The sequence below is a fragment of the Papilio machaon genome, chromosome 18 (genome assembly GCF_912999745.1).
Source record: "Papilio machaon chromosome 18, ilPapMach1.1, whole genome shotgun sequence".
NCBI classification, from domain to species: domain Eukaryota; kingdom Metazoa; phylum Arthropoda; class Insecta; order Lepidoptera; family Papilionidae; genus Papilio; species Papilio machaon.
The window spans coordinates 7178907-7191854 of NC_060003.1; the positions used below are offsets into that span (position 1 = coordinate 7178907).

Sequence of the window (12948 nt, forward strand, 5' to 3'; positions counted from 1 at the left end):
AATATGTTTTCATAGAGTTAATAAACAGCGTGTGGAAACAAATTATGCTTTAGTTTTCAAACGAATAAGTAAATAAAATATATATTGTTAACATATGTATATCCTGAAAGAAGATTAATATCTAATCAAATTCTTCACGGAACTATGATTTTAGTGCGCAACGCCTGGTTAGCACTTATCAAACTTTTTAATAAGTGAATTGATTCTCCGTGGCTATCAACGCGTTACCAGAATGCCTGTTATATAGTAGCGGGCGAAGAGAGCAAGGCATCTTCAGTGGGCAACGCTCACTGGGTCGAACACAACACGCCTTGCTTCGGAAACATGTGGCGAAAGGCAATCTTCATTTGCTGCTGCTTGGCGGTCGCCCTCGCCGAGCCTGAAGGTAAGACCTATCCACTCATTATAGCTTCAATCATAAAAGGTGATACTTTACAGTTGCTCGCAATATATAGTAACGAGAGAGATGCTAACATTGTTTATTCTGTGAGCAGCGACAGAGGACCGCATCGCGGAGGCTGACGCGTCGGCTTACGCCAAAGCGGAGTCGCAGCTGATCGCTCCCAGAGATCTCATCTACAACCCCGAGCCACTCGGTATGAACTAACTTTTATTAAGTGTGTGTCAATTTCTCCCATTTCTCTACAGTCTAAGCCGGAGTTTCCCATATTTTCTCGTATGCCTCTAATGAAATAGTTACCTATTTTAGTGAACCACTCCTGTTAAATTTCTTCTTACATTTGTGAACTATAATTTGATTACCGCCATCGTACACCTCTGCCGGAACGCCGGTGGATTCCCAGAGTATCTACTTGGACAACTTAGGAAATCACTGCTCCAGACTGTCGTGTAATATATCTGGTGTGATGTCTTTTACTAGGCGACAAGCGATGTAGCCAGGAGGGTGACATGTTCTACGTGCGTGCGGGGGCCGACTGCTATATTTGCGGCTGCTTCACATACTACAGCAACCTGTACCCCAAATGCGCGCGCTGCAGTAACTGCCCTGCCCGTGAGTACCACTACACTTCCTCTTTTTTGACAGAGGGAAATGCGTTAAGCATACCCACGGGATCATGTTAACTTACGACCGCAATACCCCGCTGACTACACCTCCTCCTAACGTAACAAAGTAGAGTCTATGTACTACGGAAACGAATTTATGTAACGATAATTTTTGTCATAAAGTTCGTGATTAATTTTTCATTTCGTTTCATAATTTTTAATTCCAGGTTATTAAAATCCATTTTACAAATTACTAATTTTAAGAATTAGAATAAAATAATAGTATTGTTTAATTTTCGGAGCATGAAGTCGTATTGCCTTTTAGTAGTATATTTAAATGATTCCCACCGATTTAATAAAAAACAGAACAACGACTATTTGATCAACTAAGTAAAATTAATAACAACTTTGTCATTTTCCAGCGACACCAATACCAGCACCAGGTACGTAGTATTTACATGATTTACAATAGTAATAGATAGGTTACAAGTTAAATTTGAACAAACTTATATTTTATTCTATGTAAAGTAGTTTAATCAAAGGCCAGACATACAGACGTACAAATGAGCCGCTCAAGTCATTGCTATAATTCAGGCGCAAAATCTAAGTGTTGCCCAAAGGGCTATTAAATTAGTATACACATTCCGGCATTTCAGCAGTAATAGTTTTCTTTTCTTAGAAGATACTGATGGAAACGTAAACATTTTTTATAAATTTCAGTAAGCAATTTTTTAATTAATTTATAATTTTACTTTAATAAATGAGATATTTGAATCTGTATCAGAACTGTTGGAGTTTACGATCTTTTGGTGAAGATGTTTTCACAAGTAACAAAATAAAACGCAAAGTTTCTTTCAGAACTCCCATAGATTTGTAGAGTAAATGAGGAAAAATAGTTAAACGTTATCTAAAAGATAATAAACTGCATTCAGTAAAGTTTAAGTTAAAGTTATTCTATGCAAAGTATAAAGTTTTAAACATTCTATCCCTTAGTGCACAATAGTGGTGGGGGTTAGAGTAGGATGATGGGTTCATCCCTTGTTCGCGTAGAGCCCTGTCAGTCGCAGAGGCGTCCTGCACCGCGGCTTGCGGGTGGCCCGGTATAAATGCTACTGCGGTTTTTATCACAATAACATACAGATTAAACATTAGAAAATATAATTGAAGAATCTCTTAAAAAGATGACATTTAAAAAAATCTTCACTCATTTCAAGGTCGCTTTTTCATATGTTTTTTTTTTACTTACAAGTCATTGGCGTACTGCCATAATTCCATATACTGGCGTATAATTGTTTTTAAATATGAAAGAAATGGTTTGAACATGTTCGAATAAAGTGCTTAATGTTGTGTCGTAGCGCCCATCGTGATCGACGACGGCCCTTGGATCCTGCCGCGCCCCGCACCCGCGCCGGTACCCGTACCCCGGCCCAACCCCAACCCGATATGTAAGTTTTCATCGTAGTAACAACACTTATGTGATTTTTGTTTGTTACAATATTTATTATAGAAATATTTACACAAAACAACATATCAAGCCTCATTCTTTTATTTTATCTTCTTTTTTAAACAAAAAAAGACCAAATGCCGCATATTAATGAAATATTTAACTCGAGCAGATTTAATCCCACAATAAAATAAAATTCAGGTCGGTTGTAATAACCATCAGCGTGCATTTCAAAGTAATGCGAATAATAAAATAAATTAGTTCCGACGCGACATGGCCGCAGCTGCCGCGCCGCTCGCCGCCGCGCCGCTCGCCGCAACACTTACTATTTGATAATCTCGACAAATATAGTGTCAAAGGTGAACTGAATATAGTAAATTGAAAAAACATTTCATGTAACATTCACACGATAAAATGTATACAAGTTATAAGATGTACTATTGTTTACAGGCCCACCCCCGATAGTCATCCCTGGGCCCCCGCGTCCGTACCCAGTGCCCGTACCTGTCCCAGGTAAACGCATCTTGGTACCTGTACCGGTCCCCGTACCGTCGCCGCCGGAGAAGATTTACATCCGCGGACCCTCGGTACCTGTACCCGTGCCCTATGAGAAGCAAGTGCCAGTCCCGTACCCGGTCAACAGGCCGTACCCGGTGCCGTCGCCGCCGAAGATCGTAAAGGTCCCGTACCCCGTACCCGAAATTATTCCTGGACCGGAGAGAAAGATTCCTGTACCGATACCGGTGCCGTCGCCGCCCATCAAATTACCTTACCCCGTCCCGGTTCCCGGACCGGTGAGAGACGTGCCGGTGCCCGTACCGGTTCCATCGCCACCAGTACCAGTTCCGTACCCAGTTAATAGATATATCACCATCCCGGGCAAAGACAGATTAGTGCCAGTACCCGTACCAGTGACACGTAAGTAAATATACCATTTTATTAATTTGTTAAGTCAATAAGAATGGTTCTTTACACATTGGTGTAAAAAAGATCACTGTATTTTTTTTTTTTTTTCAGAAACCAAAATATACCCCGTACCAGTGATAATCTACGTAGGTAAGAATAAATATAATTTTACAAGCTAGAAGGACTCATACGTGAAGCCGCACTATGTACTCGTTCATTACACCACATCGACAAACCTCTTAGAGGTTATTGAAGAATATTAAAATAAATTATCGGTGTAAATGAAGCGTATAAAGTGATTTCTATAATCGAGCTGAACTATCGGTAATGTCGCGGCAGGACCTACATACAAATGTTCTGCTTATTTTAAGTTAATCGCTTTCATGTAGTTAGGAACGTTTGATTTAAAGTTCTTTATACATTATGTCAATAAAGGATATATAGCATTTGGTTCAATTATGGCTTCATGTTTTTTTAATTTACATTCGTTTTATTTTGATAAGGATCTTACCTAATTACAGCACCTTTCAGAAATTTCGAGTAGTTCACTAAGGTTAATGGTTTATAGGTTCAATGGTCTAATATCAGCTAATAGACGATAGCAAACCACACAAATTGCGTTATCTTAAATTTCATTTACTATACTTCAAAAGACCCTTCTTATTAACAATTATAAACAGTTTCATAATGTTCAATTTCATACCACCGATTACTAGGCTATCATCAAGAAACTGAAGTTAATTATTGTAAATTCCCTTTAATTTGTATTTATGTCGTACAGCCCCGCTGTGTCGCGGCCAAAGACCTTTGGTACCGTTCCGTTTGCCTGGCTCCCCGTGCAAGATCCATGTCTGCAAGGTCAAATACAACTACGTCTACATAGAAACTTCTGACGATCCTGTTTGCAGTAAGTTTGCAATAAATAACAACATTTCTCTGAATAATGTGTGTTTGAATCAAATACGCTGATCCTACTTTTATGTTTAGGCTCACAGGACATCTCGCCGCCGCCAATTGATATATGGCGTAAGTTTTAAAGCTATGGATTTCGGAAATTCTGATATGTTTTTAAAAATAAAGCTTAACATCCCAACGTAATTTGTTCAGGTTCACCGTCTTCGGCAAATGCAAATGCTAACGCTTTAGCCAATGCCGGCGGTTGGGGCTCCAACGCCAATGCCAATGCTCAGGCAAACGCTATTGCAAATGGATTAATAGGAGATTCGTCTGCTAACGCCGCCGCCAATGCCAACGCGTTCACTGGACTAAACCTATTCGGAGGAATAGGTGAGGGAATTTCTCGAGCCCAAGCCGAAGCGATAGCTAATGCCGCGGCAAGAGGAGTCGGCGGTTGGTCTGGCGCCAATGCGAATGCCGCCGCTGACGCTGCGACCGGAGGATATGGAGGCTACGGCGGCTCGTCTGCCGATGCTAGTGCTATAGCGAATGCTTTATCTGGAGTTTACGGAGGCTTGGGTGGTTATTCTAGCGCCGACGCGAACGCTATTGCAAACGCAGCAGCTAGAGGATTAGATCGTTACGGTAGTTCCAGTGCAGATGCCAATGCCATCGCGAACGCCGCGACGGGAGGATACGGTCCGGGAGGAATTTCTAGCGCTGACGCCAACGCCGCGGCCAATGCTGCTACCGGAGGTTACGGTGGCATCTCGAGTGCTGACGCTAACGCTATAGCTAATGCCGCCACCGGAGGATGGGGGGGACACGGTGGATCTAGCGCTGACGCGAATGCTGTGTCAAATGCTGTTACAAGTGGATTTAATAGACTCGGCGGCTGGTCGGATGCTAATGCCAACGCCGCAGCGAACGCTGCCACTGGCGGATATGGTGGAATAGGAGGGTGGTCGAATGCCGATGCCAATGCCGCAGCGAACGCCGCTACTGGCGGATATGGTGGAATAGGAGGGTGGTCGAATGCCGATGCCAATGCCGCAGCGAACGCCGCTACTGGCGGATATGGTGGAATAGGAGGGTGGTCGAATGCCGATGCCAATGCCGCAGCGAACGCCGCTACTGGTGGTTATGGAGGTATAGGTGGTTGGTCAGGTGCTGACGCCAACGCTGCAGCAAATGCTGCTACAAGCGGATATGGCGGTTTAGGTGGTTGGTTGGACGCCGAAGCTAATGCGGCAGCAAACGCCGCTACTGGCGGATACGGTGGCTTAGGCGGATGGTCAAATACCGATGCCAATGCTGCAGCGAATGCTGCTACTGGTGGTTACGGAGGTATAGGTGGCTGGTCAAGTGCGGATGCTAACGCAGCAGCGAATGCGGCTACTAATACATACGGTGGACTGGGCGGCTGGTCTGGCGGAGACGCAAATGCAGCAGCGAATGCTGCGACGAATGCGGCGTTGGGTGGCTACGGGGGGTACGGCGGATGGGGCGGTGCTGAATCCCAAGCGCAGGCTCAATCCCAAGCGCAGACGCAGGGCTACGGAGGCTACGGCGGTAGCGAAGCTCAGTCGCAGGCGCAAGCGCAGACCCAAAACCAATTAGGTGGATGGCCAGGCTTCGGTGGTTCTCAATCTCAGTCACAGGCTCAAGCCCAAACATTAGCAGCAGGGTACAAAAGTGGCGAAGAGAGAAGAAAAAAGAGGCACGTCCTATAATTTAATAAGGTAAAGTAATAATACAATTTTTATAGAATATTTATGATAAGGAATATCTTACTTTTTTCATTGATGGATGTTAAATTAATTGACGAAAGCTTACACAACTTATTTTAAGATCAAGTTAATACCGTTTCGGAGCGAATTAGAAGCATATTTGTACTGAAATTCAGATGTAACTATTTTATAAATATGTTTATTTTCTTACAGGTCATCTTACTTCTAAAGGATCTCTCAATGGACACGTGGCGAACTTCTCGGTATCGATAGTGTATAGTTATATTAATCTCAGCAAACTGGCAAATGTACACGCTTCATACTCCTAAAAATAAATATAGTGGGATATACAAACCAATTTCTTTTATTTGCTACCTATTGCGTCTTTAGTGGACACTTTATCGTAATAAATGAAGAGTTGAATCCGGCAGTTGCAGCTTAATAAAGAATCATAATTAAATCATTTCCTGCGGTACACATCTCCTCGAAGTCTGCAGCAAATTACTGTGATGGAACTAATTAAGTCGATGCGTCGCGAATCGTATACGAATCAAAACTAATATATCAAATATTACCAATAAATCAATATGACCAACAATTTTCACGGAGGGTTAGGCGATATGTTGTTATAAATGGCGCGCCACATCTAATAATTGCAGTTGAGAGAAAAGTTTCGTTGTACTCAATTGTTAGGACTTTGGGCAAAAAGTGGAAATTATAGTAAAATTGAGATGCAGGGGGGCGTACTTGGGAGCCTCTGCTTCCTAGCCTTCCTGTTATCTTCCGGAGTGAACGGTTCGGGACAAAACTTGCAGGATCAGGCACTCGGTGAGTTCAGTTTAATAAATTTTCAAAAATGAAAAAAAAAATACTTGTACTAAATGATGTGCTGTTAAATTATTCCTAAATTATTGATTTTATTACTAACAGGTGGACAAGAACTGTTCGATAATTCTGAAGTAGAATATGGACTCAATCCGCTGGCAAAATTAGACGACAATGATGTTGAAGAAAGGTCGGCGCAAAGCCTGGCACGCGCCAGAGCCAACTCAAGGCTAAATGTGGGAGGCGCATATGGTCCTCTTTACGGCCAGGGACACGGGAACTCCGTGGCGCAAGCTGTTGCTGAATCAAACGTGAATCCATTTGCAACGGGTCTGTATGGACCACTGTCTGGGTATGGTTCGAGTCAAGCTCAGTCACAAGCCCAAGCTCAATCTTCGGGCCTGGGTCAAGCACAAGCGCAGGCACAATCGCTAGCAAATGCGCATTTAAATCACGGTGGCGGACTCTTGGAGTATTACAGTCCTGGTTCTGGAGTTAGTGATGCTCAGGCCAATGCTTTGGCAAATGCCTATGGTGGATCTTCTCAAGCGGAGGCGCAAGCTTTAGCCCAAGCTCTAAGTCAAGGAGGAGGAGGCTTACTTACTCCTCACCCAAGTTTTGTCGATTCAAGTTTGGCTGCAGCGAATGCGCTCGGTAACTCCATGGGTGGTGGTGGTCAAGGATACAGTACGGCAGAAGCACTCGCTCAAGCGCTATCGAATGTGCATTCGCAACCACTTTTGAATGATTATCATAGTGGGGCCGTAAGTTCTGCTGAAGCTAACGCGTTGGCTCAGATTCTCGGGGGCGGTACAATGGGCATCCCCGAGTACGGCGCAGGTGGAGCACTATCTCAAGCGCAATCTCAGGCCCAGTCTCTGGGACAGGGCCTATCGCAGGCACAGTCACAGGCGCAGGCACAAACTCTTGGGTTGGGACAAGCGGGTAGTTTTGCCGACGCTTTGGCGAACTCTCAAGCAGTAGCAGGTGTGTTAATATAATTTGTTATTAAAATTATTTAAAAAGGTGTCGAATATAAATTATTACATTAACTTTTTACTCTAATGAAAATAATTATAGTAATTTATCTAATTTCACAGGAGCCTACGGTTCTTCTTACGCAAACGCGTTTGCAGGTAAAGGTGTTTAATATTTCAATTATTAACTTAAAGTTAATTATAGGATTGAAGTTATACAATATACATATTGTGTATTTTTATCAAAAAATGTTGGGGACCATGTTACGTTATATTTTATTATCGCCACTCATTGTCACTATCATTTGTAACAGATGCTAGAACCAGAGTGATCCCGTACCACGAATATGTGCTGCCTTACGAGATACCAGGTCAGTTTATAAAATACTGTAACATTTTTATTCCTTGTCCTATTTTTCGAAATATAAATCGACGAGACTATAAAATACCGAAATAATCAACTTAACCTCTACGATATCAAAACATTTTATGTTTTACTTGTTCATTTCGATTATTCCATTTAGTAGGGCTACTAATAAAGTCTATGTACGTAGGAGGTCAAGACGTAGTGAGGTGTACAAGAGAGGGCGAGCTGCACAACTTGTGGACATCGAGGTTCGAGTGCCTGGTATGCGCGTGTGTCAGCCGCGACGGCTACCTGGCGCCTGTGTGCGCCAGCTGCGCCGGCTGCCTGCAGCCCTACAACCCCGTGCCCCCGCAACCCATGCCGCCCTCTCCTCAGCCTGTACCGCTGCCCATACCGCCGCCGAGACCTGAGCCTCAAGGTACTGACATTCAGACATAATTTAAGTAAAATTAATTCTATCAATGCTTATAAATAAATGCTAGAAATGTTAATGAAGAGTAGTTTATGTAGTCATCAGGAAGTCTGAACTTTTTCAGTGATTGACTTATTATCACGCTCACAGCTGCTGTTACTGTAACTAGTCACCACCGATTCATTATCAAGGTGTTATAGCTGTGTTCTTAAATAAACATTGGGACTTTCAGTGTCATGCTACCCTCTGCCGACGGAGACACCATTCGAAAACCCGTTGAACCCGTGTCAGATCTGCGTGTGCCACTTGACGCTCGACGGATACGGGCAGCGTGATGTGCAGATCGCCTGTCAAGAGAACCCCGAGTGCTGTGAGTGTTTGCACATATTCCTTACATTTGCTCTCTCAACGCGACATGAACGAGGAACGCAAAAATTATACGTTTATAATAGTATATAAGACCTGATGTCTTTCGTGACAATATCGATAAATACACCGAACTGATAACCAATCGAAATTGATATTATAAGAGAGATAATTATAAAAGAAATCGTGTAGACACGTTTGCAAAAAAGAAAATTTGATCAAAACAAATAATATTTGATAAAAAAACACGTCTCATCCAGTTATCAGATGAGTAAAAGTCGACTTCCTACTGGATCTTAGACTATATGTATAGTTCCTTTTCTTTTTAACTTTTTATAAATATGAAGGGGTAAGGACTTTAAAAGTGACAGCATTTAATATTAAAATTAAGGTCTATTTAATGCTTTCTTTCATGTCTAACTAGATTACTAAGTTGTCAGAGAACAGCGTAAGTATATCTCGATTGATGTTAACTTTTAAAGTAATATCGAAGGGTCATTTTTGTCTAACTTAAGTTAAAATTTTACTTTTTCACTTACAGCGATAACAGACATAGTTGTACCGATACGTAAGTGTTGATGTTTTCAGATTGCAACACATATCTTAAACTCTCACTAACGCCGTTATTTTATGAACAAGTTCTTTGTTTATAGCTTCAAGATATTTACCCCCAGTACCGATTCCTAGTAAGTAACCTAGTTATTAAAACAACAATATTTTAACGGAAATTCTTAATTTTCCTATCAGAAATCCTAAGAGACAAATAAAGTTATAGAATTGAAGCATTGTTTTGGTTGCCACATATCTAGAAATAATTCCTTCTAAGATTCGAACTACAAACACTAAGTTAGATTCCGGACCAACCATCACTGAGCTAAAAGTGAAAGCTCAAAATTGGCAACGTCCTATTCTCACTAGGAGGCGCACTTCGCAGTTTATCCGCAGGTCAGCTACTTTTATAATTATAACGTCATTCAGTCAGTGTACAGAGAAAAATATCAGATTTCTTGATGAGGGAGAACACTTGGAACATTTTAATGTCTACCAAATTCAAAGTATAACCCAATGTATCTGGACATAATTATAAAGCTACATGGATTTCTTGCGCCATGGCGTCAGACATGTCGTATGTCATCGCGTTGTGTCCACAGTGGCGCAGTGCGAGCGGTTCCCGACCGATGTCATTTTCCCCCACCCCAATGACGTCTGCTCCCAGTGCAAGTGCATTGTCGACTTGGTCACGCGCGCACCTCAAATTGTCTGTATTTCTATACAAGACTGCGGTAAGTCTGTTTACATTTTAAACAAGGCTCCATAACACTTCCGACTACAGTTACTCACAGACAATTGTCCCAAGGTAAGAAACTAAGTTTATTTAGAAGGAAAAGTTAGCATTTCGAGATATACAAACATTGTTTAAAATGCAGCGTAGGCACTATATAGAATTAGCTTAAATAACGCACGATGCCTAAAGAAATAATTTGCAAGACGCCTACGAGATACTAAAATAAAAAAATTATTTATCAGTTGTGCCGATACCGCCGCAGCCGCCTGTCAACCCGCCTTTGCCGCTCCCGCCGCGACCCCCAAGCCCCCCACGCCCGGGTCCCCTGCCCGGACCCTCACCACGTGAGCACTTACCTAACATCTATTACTTAACTTTGGCATAATCATTGATGAATGGTTTTTAAAAACCAACAAACCAAAATAGCTCGTAAGAAATTTCCTTATTATCAACTTCAGACTCACACTATTTGAGTGTCGTTTGAGTTCGAGTTTGAGAATCTCATATTGCTATTTCACTATTCTATTTGAGAATAGTGAAATAGCAATATGAGATTTGAATGGTACTTGCATGCGAGACGTTTGCATGTTTAATTTCATTGCGCTTCGAAACGAAGTCTAGATCTCTTGAAAGCCGAGTAATGTTCCGGCCGTTCTGACCGCGGCGTATTACGAGCCGACGTTAACGACACTATGGAACATTCTCTACGTTGCTATACTGCTACTGTAATGCCATCTTATGATCATTTTATTTTCATTCCTTTCATATCTGAACATGCACCTTTATTATCATATTAAATTAAATTATAGTACCTACCAAAATAGGCAGCGTTAGAATACGGCTTTGAGTAACGTTAGTTGTTTTCAAAAATCTTAACCAATCCAAACCACACCCATCATCAGACATTATGTGCCCACTGCGAGGCATAGACCTTTGCCAATGCCTACCACAGTAAGTGATGCTCCACCTTCCGCATCCAACGACTTCCACGCACACTTAATGTAGATATAATACATATATAATATGAGATTTCCATATATAATGTGGATGTAATTTTTTTCTTTAGAATTCCGTCAATTAACAGTATAAATTGTTTGTAGACAAGTCTTGTCGGCCGTACGTTCCCAACCAGCCATTCGGTCACCCGTGGGACGAGTGCCAGGAGTGCGTCTGCAGCGAGCTGTACTCGCAGGGCGTCGTCAACATTGAGGTCAGCTGCTACACCAAGAGATCCTGTTGTAAGTGTAGTTAACACTTTTACGAACTAATACAAATATGATTGAAATTTTTTATCTATAGCAATCGTTATTTACAAAAAAATATAATAAAATGAAGCTTGTGGCTAAATGTACTTGACAATATATTTTAAATTGTAGGTATCGATGTGCCTGAACAACCGCCTTACGTTTTACCATCGCCAGGTATTTATATTTGAAATTATTTCCCTTTTACAATTTCCATATTATGATTGTCTGTAACCAACGTAGTTAGAAAGAAAGATAAAAAAATTACGAATCCCGAATGACAGCTTCGAAATTGACAACACGGTTAGGTGGCGTTGTATCGTCGCAGGTGTCGTAACGAATCAAAGCTAATTCGTAAACGAGTTTTACATGTCGTATTTCTAACGACCGTGGATACGCTTTTTCGGAGAATGTCAATCAAACTGTGGTCAATACAAAAGGGGTGAAAAGCCTCTCCAATAAATGTTGAAATTAAACCATTTGTCAAATATTATTTCCCCGGAGTGAATGTTCCAACTCTAGTAGATTTAACGACAGAATAACAATAAATAACAAATGCCGTTTTAATTTCAGAGCCTCACGAAAACGTTGTGTACATCGGTATGTAATGTTCAAATGTTCTCTTTATATTTTTAAATGATGTAATTGGAGTCATTTAAATTTAATCTAAATGTTAAATACCTTTAAAAAAATCATTACAACAACATCATTTTGCGACACCCGGAGCATAACAAAGGACCAACACAATTAATATATGATTCCTTGCATCTGGATTGTGCACTGCAGAACCTCGCTGCCGCTACAAGCCGCCGCTGCAGCCCTTCGTCGCCGACTGTAGCGTGTGTACCTGCCTCACAGTCTTCAACTACGTCATCGCCAAGTGCGACAAACAACCCGGCTGCGGTAACATATACACTTACTCGTCCTTAACAACATTTTATAAGATAATTACTTCATCCAGTAGAGCGAATAAAAGTATATCTTTACTTTTCCTTTCCTTTAGGTGTTAGCCCCATTTATCCAGGAGGACTTTATGGTGGTGCCAACGCATACTCCAATGCCCAAGTGAACCAACTTCTGCCAAACAACTATTATCCTACTTCCCCTCTAATTGGAAACGCTCATTCGACAGCCGTAGCAGAGGCGTATGCAAATGGCAATGTCCAAAGCCTGCCGTATGGCTACAACCCAGTAGATTTGTCATATCAACCAGAATACGGCGTGGTACCGGGGTCTTTTTTGGTTGACGGTGAGCTGGGTCCGAATCCAGGCTACCTATCATCTGCAGCTTTAGCGGAAGCGGCTGCTCACTCGAATGCTGGGTACAATCCAGGACTTGGCTCTTCGTCATCAGCTCAGGCCAACGCATTATCTAATGCGGGAGTACGTCCATTACGATCATATCCAAGCCTCGGTCCTGGCTATCAATCAGTTGCAGAAGCCGACGCTTCCTCGAGTGTAAATTCCGGATATAACCCCATGTTAAATGG

At 41.9% G+C, this 12948-nt stretch overlaps 1 protein-coding gene across 1 annotated transcript; it reads left to right on the top strand.

Annotated features, from left to right (window-relative positions):
- The first annotated feature begins 255 nt into the window (after window positions 1–255).
- Window positions 256–6024, top strand: LOC106710368 (spidroin-1). The gene is made up of 10 exons (XM_014502387.2): window positions 256–385; window positions 495–596; window positions 881–1012; window positions 1428–1448; window positions 2361–2450; window positions 2900–3367; window positions 3467–3505; window positions 4137–4262; window positions 4343–4381; window positions 4463–6024. The coding sequence occupies exons 1-10, from the start codon at window positions 325–327 to the stop codon at window positions 5983–5985; spliced, it is 2601 nt and encodes an 866-aa protein (XP_014357873.2). The 5' UTR covers window positions 256–324; the 3' UTR covers window positions 5986–6024.
- The last annotated feature ends 6924 nt before the right edge of the window (window positions 6025–12948 follow it).

Bases quoted from the DNA above. Each gene is read 5' to 3' on its own strand.
- LOC106710368 (XM_014502387.2), top strand. From the start codon at position 325: ATGTGGCGAAAGGCAATCTTCATTTGCTGCTGCTTGGCGGTCGCCCTC. The intron at 1,449-2,360 runs GTACGTAGTATT...GTTGTGTCGTAG, and splicing joins GACACCAATACCAGCACCAG to CGCCCATCGTGATCGACGAC. The intron at 3,368-3,466 runs GTAAGTAAATAT...TTTTTTTTTCAG, and splicing joins AGTACCCGTACCAGTGACAC to AAACCAAAATATACCCCGTA.